Source organism: Manis javanica, chromosome 10 (genome assembly GCF_040802235.1).
Source record: "Manis javanica isolate MJ-LG chromosome 10, MJ_LKY, whole genome shotgun sequence".
In the NCBI taxonomy this organism is placed as follows: Eukaryota; Metazoa; Chordata; class Mammalia; order Pholidota; family Manidae; genus Manis; species Manis javanica.
Genome location: NC_133165.1, coordinates 104,814,110 through 104,834,631, shown reverse-complemented (window position 1 = coordinate 104,834,631; position 20,522 = coordinate 104,814,110). Strand labels below are relative to the sequence as shown.

Below are 20,522 nucleotides of genomic sequence, written 5' to 3'. Positions count from 1 at the left end.
AGAATTCCACTCATGGCCCCTTCAAGTGACAATCTCCTGCTTCTCCAAGGGTAACCCTAATGTCTACCATCACAGGTTAGTGATTTTTGTTGTCACTGAACTTTACTTGAATAATGGAGTCATAAACTAAAGACCCTTTTGTGTCTGGTCGTGAGATCCATCCATGTTGTTGTGTGCAGCTGCAGTCTGTTCATTTTCATTGTTTGAAAGCAGTGCTATTTGAAACGCAGTTTGCGGGCCACTGTCGTCCACACTGTTTGCTTCTCATCTGCAATGCCGATTACAGAAGGTGCGTGTGAACATTTAGAAACTTTCCCAACAGTTTGATACTGTGTGTAATATTGTATTTACAAGAGTTTCATTCTGACAGGTAGAGAAAAAAATCTGGTCCTTCACCACAGTTAAGTTAAGAAAGCACTGCTGAATAAGTGAATATATTGATTTTCTTATCCATCCTCTGGATGGACACTTGGATTGTTTCCAGTTTTCTGCTATACTGAATAGTGCTGCTGTGAATATACCTTTTTTCTACACATCATTTGATATGCTGCATCATAGAGAATATACGTCAACCTTTAGAATGTACTGTCAAATAGTGTTTCAAAGTGTTTATAACCATTTACATTCCCACCAGTTGCTCTAAAGCTGTGTCCACACTTAGTGTTGCCAGCTTTTTAATTTTAGTCATTTTCATGGGAGTGCAGTGTTCTCACGGTTTTATTATGCATTTCCTGATGACTAATAAAGTTGAATACCACCTGTTCTTATGTCTTTTGGTCACTTGGATAGCTCTTTTATAAAATGCCTGTTCAAGTCTTTTGCCTATTGTTCTACTGGGTTAACTATTTGTAGGGACACACAGGACTTTTTAATATATTCTGGATAGATTCCTTTATTGAATGTGTATCTTGCAAATATCTACTCCCATTTGGAGGCCTGCCTTTTTACTTTCTTCTCTTAATGAACTCATTTTAATGAAGACCAATTTGTTGATTTTTCCTTTATGGTTTGATTTTTATTTTGTCCTGTTTTAGAAATCGCTGCCTATTTAAGAAATGTTTGACTTGTTTAAGTCATGAAGATAATCTTCTCTTTTCTTCTAAAAGCTTTATTATTTTACCTTTTATACTTAGGTCTTTATGCATCTCAAATTAATTTTTTTGTATATGATACAAGGTAATGATTCAATCCCTTTTTTCCCATGCCACCATACAACTGATCCAGTATAACTTATTAAAAAGACCACATTTTCCCCACTGTACTTCAGTGTTACCTATATAATAAATCAGTTGACTGTTTATGAGTAGTTTTATTTTTATGCTACTTATTATAGTCCATTAGTTTGCATCTCAATAGTACTAGTTGAATGACTGCTATCACTTAAGAAGTCTTACTTAACAAAGGTTCACATAGACACTATTTCAGTGTTGGTTATTCTGCTGTGTGACTTTCCGTAAGTAATTAAAACTTCGATTTTAGTGTCCTCATTTGTCAAATGGGATTAATTCTCCTGTCTCTCAGGATGCTGGAAGAATTAAATATAACTGCTCTTTAAACATTATACAAACACAGTTTATACAACTCATTTACTTGCTTCATGATCTTACTTTTGCTATATTTAGGGCATCAATATTCTCTACTCTGAAATCATATTGTCTGCAAAGGTTGAGAAGAAAAAAATTCCTATGGGCAAAGGCAGGAGGAAGGGAAAGTAAGCATGCTTGTTGTGATAATGGAAATCAAAATGAGAGAACACTAAAACAGATGAAAGAACTCAGGAAAGATGTATATAAATATACATCTTTATATAACCTTTACTTATTCATTACAGATTCTACCACTATATTGTTCTTTTACTATTCTGTGCAAACTGTGAAAGACTTCATTTTTGTTTAGTAAAGGTATCAATTTCCTCAGACCTTTTCATTCAAAGTTTCGGCTGATCTAATCAATGCCTGAGGAAAAAGTCTGAAGGGAAAATGAACTTCACACCAAAGAGTTCAGATCTGGTTTTGTTATCTCAGGGTAGTTCAAAAAGGTTTAGGAAACTTGTTCGATAAATTTCAATTTCGATTCCATGAAGAGTGAGACAGAGAGATACACACACACGCACAAAAGCATACATGCTTATGTGGAAATAAAGCTATAACTCAGGTAGCATTTCACCTGTTTAACCCTAGCCCCTTTTTGCTTACTTCTACCATAGTTATTTGTTCTACTAAATTGTACTCATTCAAAGATCTCTGTTTCCTTAGAGGCAAAGATTATGTATTTTGCTTCTGCATCTTTTACATCTAATGTGCTGGGCATAAAGTAATAAATGCTTTTCTGAATTAACTTGCAAAGGGAGATATAAGTGTTATCAAATAGAGTGCTATATCTACAAAAAGGCCAGAAATCAGCTCTAACCAATGTTACTAAATGTTTTAGGCTTCTAGAGAATTTTTAAATAGCTTTGAAAACTTAGAAGGTATCACAAACTTTCCTTCCTCCTTGTCAACTTGGGCTATATTTCATTTCTGCTACATAGATGTCAAACTATATCATATATTATTTTTCATTAAGCAAATATTCATGGAATGCCTACTCTGTGCTAGGTATGTTGCTTAGCAGAAACACTGAGGTGAGACATACCTCCAAAGATTTAGAACATCTAAAGCTTAGGTGGTTCTTCTTAAATTTCAAATCTAGTAAATTTAGAAAAGAATAGTAAATAATGTAACAAACAGTTTTATATCTACCTGTGTTTTTATGCTTGATTTTCCTATTAGACTATTAGTTCTTTGAGGGCAGTCATATATTACCTTGCATCTTATGTGCTTAACATAGAACTTGGCACATACTGGGCTCTCAGTAAATGTTTGTTGAAAAAGTGATACAGCAGAAAAACATGGCATAGCTTGAAGTTTTATTTTTATTTAATTAACATCATGTCCTTCTTCCACTTTTCAGCCTCTAAAATAACCATGGACATTTACATGATGTTACAGTGTGACATTCCCAGTTAAATTCTGCGAACACCTACTACTTTCTTTCGCTCAAATGCATCTTTTGATGACTCAAATACTTGGACTACTTCTCTGTTTGTACTTGGTTGGCTCTAATATGTCTGTTGGCTTATTTTCTTGTTTCATTGCACTGATATCTGGGACGCACTGCAGAAGGGAATGTGTGCTATTTAAGTGATCTCTAGAATAACATGCTTTCCTCCATCAATAGTGAGATTTAGTAGAGTGGTAAAGCAGAAAAGAAGATAAGACCATTTCAATTAACTTTTCTAGAACTGACTTCAGGTCCTGCTGAAGGAATCTTTTCACCTTCTTAAAAATACTACCTTTAGGAAAGGGAGAGATAAAGGGAGGGAGGCTGACTGACACCACATGTGAAGTAAGGCCAGCTACATTTCCTACTGAATGAAAAGGAATTTCCAAATTAATCTGCTGATGCTATGAGCAGGCAGGCAGGAATTTAACACTGAGGCATGAACTTAAAATGAACAAATGGCACTAATTTGTTAAACCTCAAGAAAAACCATCATTAATTTTCTGTTTTTAGTGAATTATAAATGAACAGTCATAAAAATACCTACTAAAACAGTTTAAACCAAAAACAAACATCTGTATTTTCTGTAACAGTTGAGCTGTGAAATAGGTGAAGATTTTTAGAAGTGAAATGCCCAGAGTTTGGAAAGGTATAAACTAACACTATTCTGAAGGTCAGTTTGGCAATACACAGCAAAAACCTTCAGGTTTTGAAAACAGCCCAGCAATTTCAGGAATTGATCCACAAAGATTTTACAAAAAGATTCACTGTGCTACTATTTAAAATAGCCAACAATTGCAAACAATCTGTATCTCAACACATAGGGGACTGGTTAAAGGTGGATACATCCTTATACTCTGAAGTATTTGAGTATTTGAAAATATTAAGTATTTCTATACTTAAGAGTAGTTCTTCATTAGGATGTATCCACCCTTAATAAATAGGGGAAGAAAGTGGTCATTACATTTTGGGGGAGTTTACATAACTCTTTACCCCCCAAATGAAACCTAGTTGCAACCTAAATTTAAAGAGAAACAACAGCGACAACAACGATCAAAGACACTCTTTGTACAGTGGGGGCGGGGAGGCTGCGACACTGCCCGCTCACCTCAGGGGCTCATCCCAGGAGCTTTACGGCTTCAGGAACACATTTTGAAAACCATTGTTCTTCCTGAACATTTATTGTGAAAAAAAAATCACAATTATAAAATGACTGCATTTTTGCAAAAAAATTATACATCTCTATATAATAGACAATGAAGAATGGTTAAAAAGATAAGTACAAACAGTGCTTATCTTTGAATGGTAGGTTTTTAGGTAATTTGTATTTTCTTATTGCTTATATGCCTTTTTCCCCTTAGATCTTCTACAATGAGCATGAATTATTTTTATAATAAGGAAAATAATATTAGTTATTGTTAAAGTAATATTCTAAAGTTGGATTTTTCTGTATAAGTTTTCCATATATTTTTATTTTAGTTGACAGTTTAAAGTATTAACAATTCTTTAGCTTCTTGTTCAAGTAGAGAAAGATGTCTTTTATCTGACAATCAAGAGATATTAAAATCCAGATAAATGGACTCTTGTTGTCAAGTTTCTCTGTACCCTTATTATAGATCTTCTTTTTGCTAAGTTATGGATACCTCACTAAAAGATTTCTGCATCTTATTACATGTTCTTCAATTTCTGGGAAATGTTCATCCCTCCATTCTTCATAAGCTAAATGATTCTCAGTCTTCAGATCTCAGGAGAGACCTCCAGAGGTCTTCTCTGACTATACTAAGCATTCTCCATCATTGCATTGTTTCTTTTCTAGCACTTAACACAATTTGAATTATATGTTTGTGTACTTATTATCTTTCTCACCAACAAAAATGCATGAAAGCAGAAACTATGCCAATTATTTGCCAGTATATTTCACAACGCCCAGCATAATATCTAGCAATTGTTCATTAAATATTTGACTGAATGATTGACTAAATGTGTGCTAAAATTTGAATTTGGAGACTCATAGAGACTCAAGTGGCTTAAAGATAACTTCCTACACTCTTGCCTATATGTGTTGGCAAGATCCTGTCTTCAATACTGGTTAAATTCCTTGTAACTTCAGTAATGACCCAGAGCCACACTAACTAGGCACATTTTATAACAGCTATATCAACTGATCCTCCACTCACAAGAGGCACTAGATCTGCTGAGATTCCTGCTTCAAGACCACCGATCCTTTTGGAACATAAACATTCCATAGCATAGAGTAAGTATTCGCCACTTCAACATTTTCTAAAGCTTCTTCCACCCTTATTACTTATAACTGAAGCACACTAATGAGATCTAATCTCAATTTACTGATACTTATTACATGTCATTTCGTATATACTGAAGGGAAGCCACTGAATTATAAGCCCTTTCTGTCAGGCATTTTTGTAGTATAAACTATTTGGGGCACAATTAAATAACATGGGCTCTAACAATGGAAAACCAACAGTCTCAGAAGAGCTCTTGCAACTAAATGAAGAACTTAAAAACACCAGAGCAAACAGTGTAAGAAAAATAACCATAGAAGGTACCAAATAAGCATCGAGACATAACATTTTAAATACTTACAAATATTTGGTTTCAAAGCATAAATGGAGCATGTGGGCTTTCCACATTTTTTCTTGCCAAGTCCCAGGAAAAACTGACCATACTACAGTCATCTAAAACAGCTGTTAGGACTGATTTTTCAAATATTTGGTTTCAAAATATAGACCTATTTGCACTTTAAAACTCAGATGCCTGCATATTCCCACTATAGCACTGCACTGTGATAATTCTTTCAAAGGCTGCTGACAAAAACAGATCTTTATTCATGGTGAGAATTGCTTCAAATGGACACAGCAAAATGTAGGCCTTAAGTTCTAAAGTCAATTGTCCGAGAAGATAATTTGTCTGGCACCAAAATACTTTTCTTTCTTTCTTTGTTTAAGGCAGGAGTTGAACTTCACCAGTTATTTAAGGTTAAAAAGAGAGGGCAAATGTGAACGGTTAAGACTCCAGTGCAAGGAAAAGAGTTTATGTTTACTTCACTTAAAATTGTTGCTTTCCTTAAACTAAGTTTCTTATTTAGCATATTGTTCTGTGGGTACTATCAAATCTGCTTCCCTTTGTTGGAAGGTCCAAGCCACAGAAATGGATCTTAGTCTAGAAATGAGAGTACTTTAAAATACCCTTTCCCACACTCTGGTGTAATTATGCTTGTTTTCCAGGACTGGGTACAAGCATGGCTACCTAGTTGTAGTCCTAGACTTCTAACAGTTATCTAATACTTTAAAGTAACACTCTAGGAGATTGGGGTGATAGGTAGTACAGCATCTTCTACTTTTTAGATACAGCAGACATCAATTCTGATCGATTAATTTCAACTAGTCTGATTTATCTTTTCATTAAGATGGCAGCCACTAAAAATACCTATACCTTTATGAACGGCATTGTTTCATTTCCCTTCAAATCTTATTTAAATCTTATTCTTGAAAGAGGCATTCTTAAAATAAAAAAGACACATCATAGCACAACTCAGAAAAGGAACTATATTTGGCATCTTTTAAACAATAGTCCATCTTCAACCTGTTCTTCTGGTAAATGTTATACAAACAGAAAGAGTAAGACTTACAATGGCTAACAAATATATGTTGAGTGACATAACTGATTAATGGGGTAACTGGAAAGTTTTCTATTTCCCAACTTAGCATTTCTCCCTTGCAGGCAGCTATAGGGAAATCCCAGACCAATTAAATTTAGGTAGGTAAGAATATCCTCAATCTTACCTCTTTATGCACCTTCCAACTGTCTACTGTCACATTGAAGAGAGCTTTGAGGGCCTCAATGGCACAGTCCGTCTCCTGAGGTGAGAGGGGAGGTCCATTACGGTCTATGGCCGATTCGTACTCATCAGTCCACTTGATGCTAAAGGCACTTTCCAAAATCTGGGTTAGCAGCGGGAGTCCCTGGAGCTCATAGCGCAATTGTGACCTGATATCAGTGTGCAAAAGTGATAGGAGGAAGAGTAAGCGCAAGTCAAAGCATTTAATGTCGTTGATGAACTTTCGGTCCTTGCACTTTCTCAGAAGGTTACAAAGCTTTGCAGCAAGGTTAAGTTCCAGGCTGAGCTGCTGTGCCATCTGACTGTTAAACACAATGTTACACAGACATTTTAATGACTCCACAATAACGGGGAACTCTGACACCTTCTCCAAAGAATCATCCGACTCATTTAGCTTGGCTAGTCGCAGCAGTATCTGCATATTTTCCTTGGTTGTTACAGGAACTAAAATCTTCTTATCTCTGGAGAGAATGCGGAGAACTTCCAGGCAGGACACTTGACAGGTTGTTGGGATGTCCTTTACAAGGACTTTGAATATGCCTTCACAGAGTTTCTGAAAAACAAGAACAAGTATGTATAAATCATCATTTGGCTTAAATGATTTAAAACAGAATGTTTCTCTACCAGTGAATCTAAGATCAAGATATGGCTAGAAAAGATTTTTTTTTTTTTAATCACAAAATGTCAGAACTGAAAGAGAGCTTATATTTGGTGTACTTCTTTCACTTTATAGATATGGAAACTGAGAGCAAGAGAGGTTAAGGTACTTAAAACTGGGCCGGAATGAATTAGTGGGATCTTACATAACTTTGTACTCAATGGATTTTTAATATCAGACTGTACATAATATCAGGATGGAAGACAATCAGTTCTGAATCATAGCTGATGGACCTGAAGTGTACACTATCTTGTATTTTTTGAAAAATAATTAATGATTATTTCTATCATTGCCAAAGTTAAGAACCACTGATTGTTCTCTCAAAATTCAATGTCCAGCTTTCTTCTCCTGGGTCCCTCAAGCTCACACCTCACATGTGGAGCAGGCAAGTAAAACCATTCCGCTCTGATCATCACCTCGCCCATTATATTCTATAAAAACAACTATGACTAACATAAGATTTTACAAAATTTGTATTACTTATCATCAGAATTTAATTCTTTAAAAAGAGGCTATCTGCGGGTCAAGTAAACATGATCTTGGCAGGAACCCCAGGCTATGTGCACCCTCTCAGAACATCTTAGTTGTATAATATGGAAATGTCAACTTCAAAAGTACTACATTCTGTAAATGGAAGTGGGAAGGAAATTAACCTGATAAGCTAAAAATTTTTCATAACAATGTGAACTCTATTCCTGCCATACCTGAAAACTAGAAGGGATTTTCATTTAATGTCTTACTATCATTAAAGCATTCTTTAAAAACAAATGCACTTTGGAGGTGGGAGCAAGTATAATGTGCTCCATTATTAAAAATAAGTAAAGCAGGAAAAAGTTTCTCCATTTTCAGCTCTTTCATATCCAGACCAAAACAAAACAAAACAAAAATTCATTTTACACACTACTTCTTGTGTGGCATATTCCTGGGGGTGAATTCAGATAATGTTTGCTCCCACATATTCAAGAGGGAAATCTACATCATTTAAGTTAAGAAATATATAATAAATAAGGTATTATAAAATATTATATATGTGAATTTGGAGTTCTATTAATCTAATAAGACACAGACATCATTATCTCCTTCCTTTCTAAACCAAAAATAACATTATCAATAAAATCCCACTAAAAATCTACAGGCAATATGACTCCTTTCTTCTTCTACCTTTAGACTCAAGAAAGAAAAAGAGAAAAGCATGGATGGAAAGCTAAGGCTATAAACCAAATGGACTATGAAACTCTGGGATATAAGATGGCTACATGAAAGACATTAGAGGTGCCTACAAATTTATAGTTAAAAACTGTCTTCTAAAGGCTTGCAGATCAACTAGCAACAAAAGATAAGAGTTCTAGTTTTAAAGCAGTTTTCAATCACAGTTGTTCTTAAACATGCCATTTCTCATTAAAGACTTGCTTCACATAATGACTCTTAGTAGCTTTTTGCTAGTGTCTCCTGAAAAATTTAACACCATTTTTTGGATAATGACCCCTCTACCCCCAAGACTTTGTATTAGAACCTAAAAAAAATGAAAGACATACTCAAAAGATAACAAAAATGATATTTAATAGACATACCATTGCTATACTCAAAACAATCATTTCTGTTCAGAGAATGTTATAAAGAACAAATTAATAAATCATGTACATTTGAGTGAATCAGAACTTTTGTTTTGCATATGTACACCAGGCAAGAGGACTGAAGAGGTAAGATTCTTTACGATTCCTCCATCTGCTGAGTATGTGCATTGCTTCTGTTTCAAAGGTGCTTTTATATTTCACCTTTATTTTGCTCTAACAGTATTTTTCTGTGCTGCAATTATTTTCTCAGTTGATTTTATTCTTCCTAATACATGTCCTGCTCACTTGAAACACTTCCCATAGCTCTCTGCTGTTCACAGAACACAACTAAAATAAGCCCAGTGTCCCCTTTCCCACTGATGCCTCTCGTCCCCGCCCCTCTCTTTCTCAAGTACTACAACCTCATTTCCGGTCCTCTGACCATGTCCCGGGCTTTCCTTTGCTTTTCCTTAGCTCGGCATGCCCTGTCTACTCAGTCCTTTGCTCTCTTTCGATTTGTGTCTTCAACAAGCACTTAGTTTTTGCCTTTTTATACAGTAAGCTGCTGTGGCATCTTTCTCCTTTCCCATGGTCTTTGAGAACAGAGGCTGTTTCATGTGTTTCGCAGTGGCTGGCCCAGGTGTGCTGTAACTATTTTTAAAGCGCAAGATAACCATAAACTCCCAAAGATTACCTGCCTTAATGTCTATCTGATGACTCTCTAGGGCCTTCCAAAGAATGACTCCTTTGCATTCCTCCTCCACCAGCCACCACTCATTATCAAGTCTTCTTTTCCTCTTTTTGCAAGTACAATGAACTATAGTTACATTACATTTTAGGTACAAACTTTTAAATTACTTTCAAAGTATTTATTTACACAAACTCATTTTCATTCCTTTACTGATATATTTTTTAATCTGAAAATTATTTTCCTATTTTAGATAATCACCCAACACATATTTTTTTCCATTAAAATTAATGGAAACATTTCCTGATTTAATAACTTTTCATGTAGGTCGGGTTTTTAGGAATGAACTAAAGTCATAAAGATTAGTTATGTTTACAAAGTATAATTATTAAGAATTAAAGAATATGAGAAAAAGCCCCTTTAAAAATGTTCATTAGCTTAGCAAAAGATGACTATTTGCATAAAGTTAGACTGCAGGGCCCTGCAGCAGAGACTAAAGAGTAAGATCCCAAATAGCTCCCCCAATGTTAATACCAAGTATTGCCATGAAATTGTTAGTAGTTTGCTCTTAAGTTGAAACCCCACAGTATTATTAGAGCAGTGGTTCTCAAACTTCAGCATGTTATCATAATCATCTAAAGGGAATGTTAAAACAATGTTGCACCTCACTCCCAGAGTTTCTGTTTCTGCTGGTCTTGAGTGAGGCTCCAGAAACTGGGATTTTAAAACGTTCCAACTGATGTCGCTGCTGCCAGTTCGGGTGCCACACTTGGAGAACCACTGAACTATGGTTGACAATGGACTGACATAACTTGGATGGCAGAGGGCAGGAGTTAACTGAAAGTAACAGACCAGAAAAGTATAGGAAAGTAGGCAGAGTTCAAAATCATTAGCACAAATAATTTCTCTGACTGTCCTGAAGATGTATAGGGGTTGTAGAAATAGGAAAAGGTTGTCATTTTCTGGTCATACAACCTTTCTTAACTTAAATGTTAAAAACTATTCCAGGTGTGAAGCACATTATTTGTTTACAGTTAGTGGTCCTAGGCTTGAAACTTGTTCAATTTACCATGGATTCTAGAACCAGAATAGTATTGTAATTAAGAACAGGGGTTCTGGATTTAAAATGCTTGTGTTCAAATCTTGGCCCTTCTACTATCTTCTAACAGTGTGACTTTGGTCAAGTTATTTAGCCTCATTTACTGTTAAGAGTTAAATGACATCATACATGTATTGCACTGAGAACAGTGCCTAGCATGTGATAAGTCTTCAGGTTTCTTTATATTACTATAAGAGAAAAATCTCAAAGTCCTCAGCTTAGCATTTAGGAACCTCTAATCTGCTTTTTGAGTCTTCTATTTTATACTATTTCCCTATCAAACCCTCTTCTAGCTTATTTCTGTCCAAATCATCTCACATTGAGCTCTTCTGCTTTCTTATCACCTTCCCTCTACATGTATCAGTTCTTGTCCCTCTCTGACCACTGAAGTTTTAACCATTCTCCAAAGCTAAGTTTAAAATTCACTTTTGATACACAGCTTTCCCTAATCACTTCAGCCCCCAGCATCTTCCTTTCTAAGTAATACCCAAAACCACAATTTGTAGCAATAATCTGGTGCTCAGCAGATTCTGCCTGTTAGTTTTCTCTTTATTGGTTTTCCTCAACTACTAACAGCTCTATGAAGGCAGAAAGGATATCTTTTTTTCTGTAAGAGAAGAAAATGTACAGCAGTGGCTTTTGAATCATGAAGACGTGGGTTTAATACTGGCTTTGTCACTGTGTGATTTGGACATGTTATTTCACTTCTCTGAACTCACTTCCCATTTGTAAAATGGAAATAATATCACCTATATCTCATGGGGCTATTGTGAAATAGACTCTGGGACATAATAAGTACTCTTTAAATGGTAACTATTATTACGTTCAACTTCCTCTTAATCCTTATAGTCCTTAGCAGAGCAACTAGCATCAGTAAGCATCCAAAATGCAAGCTGACTGGATTAAGAAGTTTCCTAAAGCTAAAGCATTAGCAGAGGTCTGTTAATGTCTTGCTTTTTCTCCATTCTAAGAAGGAAAGAGAGAATTAGTAAGGCCATTCTTGTGAATGCATTGGTAGGACAGTTTGCCCCACTGGGTAAAAAAGTCTTTTCATATGAGCAGCAGAAGTTATGTGTCTTCATATATAGTTCTTTTTTGGAAGCGTTTAAATTACTTAAATATATTTGTTCTTTAAAATGTAAAATTCATCAAAGAAAATATAAAAACATTCATAATTATACTAACTAGTATATTTTATATGCAGTAGACAGAAGGATTTATCCTTAATCTACTTGATTACCAGTAACATGCATTTTTAACATACAATTACAATCAACATGTGTATACAGTTTTGTTCTGACTTCTTGGTTTTTAATTTAATTGCAAGTATTTTTCCACATTGCTACAGAGTACTTACAAACATAACTTAGATGCAGTATTAAATACAGCTTCTGTTCCCAATAAGTGAATCTCTAGCACAAAATACAGCAGAGTCCAGAAAGAGTAGTGGACTTAGCATCAGAAGGGATGACTTCATAATTCAAACAGTTACATTAAAATTGTTAGTGTGTTTTACATTTTACAAAAAACTTTCATATATGTTCCTCAACCTAAGAAATGATTGTTGAACACTTACTATATAACTCCTTAAATGATTGCCTAAAGACACTTTACTAAGTAGAAGGCCAGGATTCAATCCATATCACTTGACTCCAGTGTGATTTTTACTGCAAGCCAACGATCATAAACATAGCTGCCTTTCATTTAACTGTGATCTTGAGCATGTCACTTTTTTGGGCCACTTTCTTCATCTATACCATACATTAAGATTCTCTGAGGCTATCTTCTGGCTCCAGAATAGCAGGCTTTTCACTGTAAGTCTGTAAAACTAGGATCAGCTTTGGCTTTAGCTATGAAATAAGCAAAACATGCTACGAAGTGTATGTGAACATTTGAAGGATCTATCATGATTGACATGCCATCTTAAAAGGTGATTTCTAAAAATATTAGAAAATGAAAAGTCAAGTTTTACACATAAAGAAAAATGTCTGCTTAAAATACAGACATTTATAGTTGGTCCACTATACTATGGCAACCCAAAAGAGGTTGTTAGAAAACACTTTTGAGACAAGGGCTACTCAAAAGTGCCTGCCTACTGGTGCCAGCTTACAAACTGTTTGTTACTAGACCATGTTGAGATAGGTACAGAAAATTTAGAGAATGCATTTAGAAACTGTTACAGTAATCTGACTTTGCTGTGACATCTAAGGACTTCTAATGATTCATTTTTTATTGTATTTTACAAAAGTACTAGTCTACCACAAATTAGGGAAAAATCAACAAATCAGCCAACAAACAAAACCCTTGGTCTTTCATCATAAGTAATTGTGATGGGCTAGGACAATGCTCAGATAATAATGTCTGACTTGACAACTTGTAAAGAAACTGAACCAGTGAATAAACTTATGGAGCACGGCTATCCACCGCCTGGTTGCTCACCTCAGAACTGGTACTTGAAAAGGTAGTAAACACCTGCATTCTTTAAATCATTACTTTCTTGGGGTTCTTTTGTTGCAACAGCTTAGCTATAAATTTAAATAGAATGCACCTTTGAAATATGAGTCCTCTCATTGCCCCATACAGAACCTCTTGTACCGTCACTCCATAAGTACAGAAATAATATTTCACCTCAGTGACTAAGCATCTACTCTCTATATCTAAAAACAAGAATTAGATCAACTTGGCCTGGTTATGCCATAGCTGGTTTGTATTTTTGTTTGTCATCTATTCGTCCATTCAACAAGAACTCACCAAGTGTCTATTCAATAAATCCAAGGCAATGTCCTTGGTACAGTAGAGACAACAGCAAACCTCTAAAGAACTTACAATTGAGTGGTGGAAAATTACAAAAAAACCAAGCCACGGTAAGTGCCCTGCTAGGTCCAAGTCACAATTTCTCAGCTTTGGCACTACTGACATTTTGGACTAGATAATTCTTTGAGGATGGTCTGTGTATTCTAGGATATTTAGTAGCATCCCTAGTCTCCACCCACTAGATGCCAATACAGCCTCCCACCACCACCACCCAACATGGCAATCAAAAATGTCTCCAGAAATTGCCAAATGTCTCCTCGGAAGCAAAATCACCACCCAATGATTAACACACAAAAACTATGACAGCACAAATCTAAGGCACCTAATCCAATCTTATGGGAGAAAAATGAACTAATTCAGGGAAAACTTCCTAAGGAAGTTGCATCTAAGACGACACCTGAGACATATATGTTCAATTCATAATCAGTCATTTAACAAATATTTGAGTATCTACTATATTCAAGGCATTGTGTTTGTAACAGATGTACAGTGGTGAACAAAACACAGTTCTGTTATGTTATGGGGATCATGGTCTAATGGGAAGATAGAAAATAAATGAAGAAATACATAATTAAAATGTTATTAAATGTTATAAGGGAAATGAATTGGATGCTATCACAGAAAACTGGGCAAAGGATCAACTTTAGATAAAGTGATTATTTAAGCCAAGATCTGATGATAAATTGCTAAATGTGCAAAGAGTATAAGAATTACAGGAAGAATCTTGTGTGTTTCTGGTCCTGAAAGTCACTGTGGGTGATGTTAGTGGCAGAGTGCTGCGAGATGTAACTCAAGAGTGAGCCAACACCAGATCATGTGGAGTTTTATAGGCCATGATAAGATTAGATTTTAAATGCTGTGAAAAGTCACTAGAGGAGTTTAAGCAACAGAGAAATACATTCCAATTAAAATTTTAAGAAAATCACACTGGTCACTGTGTGGAAATGGTTGGAAAGGAACAAAAGCAGCTTTAATTACAGTGGAAGAGGTGGGGAGGGAGAGAAGCAGATGGGTTTGATATGTACTTCTGAGAAAAAACTGACAGTACTTGCTGTTTATGGCGGACTGGGAAGTTTCTGGCTTATATAGTGCCATTTATTAGAAGGGGATGACTGGAGGAAGAACAGGTTTTGGGGAAAACTCTGTATGGACACATTTAGTTTGCCTACAGAGATGTCAAGTATGAAGTTGAATTTATGTGGCTGGAGTCTTAAGTAGCAATCAGAGCTTTGCCTTCTATGTGGGTAAAAGCACTCTGAGCTACAGGAATGGTAAGGTCACTAGAGAAAAATATCTAGAAAAAAGAAGGGCTAAGCTAGGGCCTTGAAAAACACCAATACTTGGAGGCTGCGAGGAAGAGAAGCTGATAAATGAGATTGAGAGGTATTAGCTGTAGAGGTAAGAGGAAATTTAGGAGTAAGGTGATCTAGAAGACAAGACAAGGAAGTATTTTATGGAGGGAGAGTCAACTGTGTCAAATGCTGATGAAAAATCAAGTGGCAATGCTAGATCACCAAGGACCCTGATAAAAGCAGTTTCTGCAAAGTATTTGGGAGATGAGAAAGTGTAGAGGGAAAGGGAAGTACATACCTCTCAAGACGTGTGGCTGTAAGGGAAGCAGAGAAATGGGATGGTAATAAGCAGGAATATACAGTCAAAAGAGGTTGCTTTTCTTGTTTCTCTCTTTTTTTAAGAGAAGATATACTAGTCCATGTCTATATGATGAAGGGAATGAGTTTGAAATTAATCCAGAGGGAAATAGGAAACTCACTGCAAGGTATTATGCAAGGGCATAACATTAGGTTTGTGCTTTATAAATATCACTTTGATGGTAATATGGAGAATGGACAAGAAAGGGGACAGAACCAGAAACAGTCAAGGTGAGAAATGACAGAGGTCTGAAATATGCACATAAGTAGAAAGCTAAGACATTTCAAGGAAGCAGAATTGACTGACTGGTAGAATGACTGGATATCAGGGTGGAGAAGAAACAGGAGGCAAGGAGCCTCTCAGGTTTCTAACTTGGACAACTTAGTTAATGGCGGTATCATTCATTCATTAGGGGACTCACTTCCTAAAGCTGTAGGCAAAAAGAAAATGGTATTGCCTGGTAGACATTTCTCCTTAACTGTCCTGCAGTGGGCATCTCAAATAAATGCATCCAACCTCATTAACTAAGAAGGGGTCAGATACCCTGTAACTCAACTTTCCTAAACTCATACTCAACTACTTACTGTCACAATATATTTGATCCAGCCCAGAAACCTACTTTCTACTACCTGTGGTGAACCTATGTTCCTTTCCTCACATTAATTCCTGAACTTAGGATGTCTTCTTAAACCCCGATCTTCCCAAATCATTTCTATCTTCAGGGTAAATGCCATCTTATTTGTCATGTCCTAGCAGGAAGTAGCCTTTTTCACCTCTAAATCCAGAGTACTTCATCTCTACTAGTTTTATGGTACTTAACACCTCTGATCTTGAATTAGATTTATGGAGACTTTTTATCTCTCTCATCTTTTGTGGGAGGGAACAGAACTTACCTATTTCTTTTTCTTTTGTAAGTACACAGATGCTGTCAAACATGCTAAGTAAACACACAAATACACACTGAGTGTGCTATACATTATTATGTACAAATATTCAACAGGTCACTAAAGCTCTGAGTTTAATCCTCAGATGCCACTTATTAGTTGTATGATTTTGAATAAATTGGTCGCTTTCTTTAATTTCCTTGTCTGGAAGATGGGCATGATAATATCTACTTCAAAGGGTTGTTAGGAGAATTAAATGAGATAATGTGTATGTGCTACCCTAGAAAAAAATAAATACTCAATGAATGTTATTTAACATTATAACTACAATGCATGTGCCATATATAGTATTACCATACACTTTAGTAAAAGGCTACAGGGTATAATAAAGAACATGAGTTGCAGTTAGGCAGATTTTACTTGGCTATTTTTTACCTGTAAGATCTGGAAAAATTATTTGGTTTTTCTGAGCTTTAGATACCTTATGTGTAAAATGGAGATAACACCCTCTGTACCACAGTGTTGTTTTATTAAATGAGATGCTCATACACAGTATGAGCTATATCTGTACCGTTCCATGAATATGACTTATAATAAAAGACATCTGCCAACAGCAGTATCTTCAAGGAGCCTTGTTTTTCTGAATGAAATAATAAACCAACATGTGGATTTGACATCTAGTTTTCTCTTTAATATCAGTGCTTATCAAAAGGATTTAATGAGCTGGGATTTTTAAAAATTGCTTTTATTTGGTAAAATTTAAAGATTAATTTACAATAAAATGGGCCAATGGTTGAATAACCAAGTCATAATGAAACAACAGTGAACAGAGGAAGTTAGTATTGCAGAAGACAAGGACTAATGTCTGTTTTATTTATAAGAAACAGGAAAATGCAATAACTTTCCAGCTCAAGCTGGAAAAGAGGGGCAGGGTACACACACAGCACAAGCACCGAGTTCAACTTGGCAGTAACCCTATGATAACTACAGGGCAGAAAAGAGCTTAAGAGCCAAACTAAAGGTGTGCAATTTCTAGAATCAGGATGTTAGGAGTTAGAAGGGGCAATAGTGATTATTAAATATTAAGCAGTGCAAAAAGCTCTAAAAAAATGGATTTTGTGGGAGAATAAATCTGGGACACTTATAAGGCTTATTAAAGTATTAAAGATTCTTAGATGTACAATGGAAAAGAAACTAATTCCTAAAAACTGCTATTTCCTTTATATATTTGACCACAGAATCCTTTCAAGAAAACCTAGTAACATACTCAGGACTCATGAATAGTTCTTTTATTTTAGATCTAAAAACTGACTTCCAGAGAGGCTAAATTATTGCTTAAGGTAGCACAGAAAGCTACAATGGGAAAGGGAACTCAGATTCTTACTTGATTCTCAGTTCTCTTTTCCTTTTACTGGTGATGTGTAAAAAAATAAAGAAAAAATGGGTGTTCCAACATTCAAAGCAATTCTGGATTAAGCTAGGCCTATGAAAGTAATACTGAAAACTGATTTTTTTCTGCCTAACTCAGACTTAAGACCTTAAACATGGTTCTAGTTATTATTATATGATTATTTCATGTTTCTGTTCTTCTGTACTGGTAGTGAAATACCTCTCACAGCCTGTCACTTTCTCTTTAATAAGAACGGGCTCTCCCTCCCCCTCCTTTTGTCCATCATGTCCACAGTTAGCCACATGCTTGATTTATGCTTGAACTCCAATCAACCAGTGCTCCTATAGTGATGGGATAGGACCCTGCTCTTAAAATAGGCTATGCACATTCATCTGCAAGATGTGGCACAATGCCAGAGATACTTATAATAAAGTCACAGGACAATCCTAGTGTATACTCTTTAACCACTGGTTTACTAAAATATTTAATGGGCATGGATGAGGGTGGGGAAGAACATGAAAATAAATGCACTACAGCTCACTATACAAACATCACATGAAGTTTTAAGATAAAAAATCAGATGTCAAAGGAATTTTGTAGTCAAAGCAGGATCCCTAGGATGATGCCTCCTTGGTCTCTTAAGGTTATGCCTACACTCTCCTCTGATGAACGTCACTGGATATATATTCCACAGGGATCTAATTTTAGTTCATAACTGGAGCTGAAGGTCAGCCACCTAAATCTGATAGTTCTAAACTTTTGCCCTCTCTATAAAGCACATATGAGTGTGTGTATGTGCACAAGACAGAGCGCGAAAGAGAGGTATTAAATTCTAAAATAAGCTTATTATAATTAACAGCTGGAACAGTGCATGTTGTCAGTTATGCAAGACAGACTTACTAAAAAGTTGAATTTTACAAATATATTAAACAATTAATGACTTACTGCCAAAATTCTAAAATATACTTTTAATAAAGGTTAATGATTCTGGAGGTCAAATTTATGAAAAGCTAAAGGTGAGATTTTCTAAATGACTACCCATGCAGCTGGGTCCATTCATATTTAGCTTAATATTGTATCTATATACTTTGGGGTTTTTTTCCTAATTGTAGTATGGGAAGCAATGGTAAATCTCACATTTTATTTAATGGACACTGTCCTTGTAAATAAGGTTTTATCTCACTTCCTAAATTCACCTCTAACTTTGCTTCTTGTACATGTATGTTTTTCGGTCATATAATCCATCTGGCTATGTTCTATATCATGGATCCTGCCAAAAAGACTTAAAACAAAGTTTAGAGTAACAACAATTATGTAAGTTTGTTCTCAAGTTTGTTTGTTAATTAGCTATCCTGAGAAAGATATGTTGCAACAAGAGTTCATTAACAGATGGGAAAGATAGCTTAGGTATCAACAAAAACTTACAAAACCAATTAGCTGCCCTTCCTTTTTTGACTGAGGGCACAAACAGGCATGTCAAAACTTGTCATTTTTTCTTCAAATATAGTACCAGCCAACTCTGCTTCTCTTGTATCTTAAGTAGTAGGAGTCTTCATTTTTCAGAAAAACCTTTATCCACTACTTATGTAAAACATATTTTACTATTTTAAGTTAATATATTGGCAAGTAGATAAGTATCATTTATTGCCTATTATAACTTACCAAATAAGGGGACATTATCTCATTTAATCTTTAGTGAGTTCTTAACACAAATTATAGTTTAGTTACATAGTATACTAACAAGGGTGGGGCCTGAACACTGTTACAGCCACACATAGCTCCTATCTTGGTGGCTGATACAGATCCCATGGATTGCTATAAACCCCTTTGCCTTTTTGCCTTTTTCAGTGTATCAAAGTCTTTCCTATATCCAGTCTCCTTTGAATTTTCTTACTTTGTCTTTAATGCCATCCCGGGTTCTTTTTTTTTTTTCTTTTGGTGTCATTAATGTATAATTACATGAGCAACATTATGGTTACTAGACTCCCTCCATTATCAAGTCCCCACCATATATCCCATTAGTCACTGTCCATGAGAGTAATAAGATGCTGTAGAATCACTACTTGTCTTCTCTGTGTTGTACTGCCCTCCCCGTGCCCCCCTCTGTCCTACATTATGTGTGCTAATCATAATGCCCCTTTTTCCCCCTTATCCCTCCCTTCCCACCCATCCTCCCCAGTCCCTTTCTCTATGGTAACTGTTAGTTCATTCTTGGGTTCTGTGAGTCTGCTGCTGTTTTGTTCCTTCAGTTTTTTCTTTGTTCTTACACTCCATAGATTGAGTGAAATCATTTGGTACCTGTCTTTCTCTGCCTGGCTTATTTCACTGAGCATAATACCCTCTAGCTCCATCCATGTTGTTGCAAATGGTAGGATTTGCTTTCTTCTTATGGCTGAATATATTCCATTGTGTATATGTACCACATCTTCTTTATCCATTCATCTACTGATGGACACTTAGGTTGCTTCCATTTCTTGGCTATTGTAAATAGTGCTGCAATAAACATAGGGGTGCATCTGTTTTTTTCAAACTGGGATGCTGCATTCTTAGGGTAAAGTCCCAGAAGTGAAATTCCTGGGTCAAATGGTATTTCTATTTTGAGCTTTTTGAGGAACCTCCATACTGCTTTCCACAATGACTGAACTAATTTGCATTCCCACCAGCAGTGTAGGAGGGTTGGCCTTTCTCCACAACCTCGCCAACATTTGTTGTTGTCTGTCTTTTGGATGGTGGCCATCCTAACTGGTGTGAGGTGATATCTCACTGTGGTTTTAATTGCATTTCTCTGATGATTAGCGATGTGGAGCATCTCTTTTCATGTGCCTGTTGGCCATATGAATTTCTTCTTTGGAGAAGTGTCTGTTCAGATCCTCTGCCCATTTTTT

General features: G+C 35.8%; 1 protein-coding gene across 7 annotated transcripts in view; it reads right to left on the bottom strand.

Moving 5' to 3' along the window:
• Positions 1–20,522, bottom strand: part of RIC8B (RIC8 guanine nucleotide exchange factor B) — a 95,799-nt gene that overhangs the window by 50,168 nt on the left and 25,109 nt on the right. For all 7 annotated transcript variants that reach the window (XR_012121563.1, XR_005058205.2, XR_005058206.2 and 4 more), the window contains exon 3: positions 6,846–7,454. Coding sequence is in view for 4 of the 7 variants with exons in the window: in XM_073213789.1 (XP_073069890.1) it covers positions 6,846–7,454 (609 nt within the window). In the remaining 3 variants the exon portion in view is untranslated. The remainder of the gene's footprint in view (positions 1–6,845; positions 7,455–20,522) is intronic.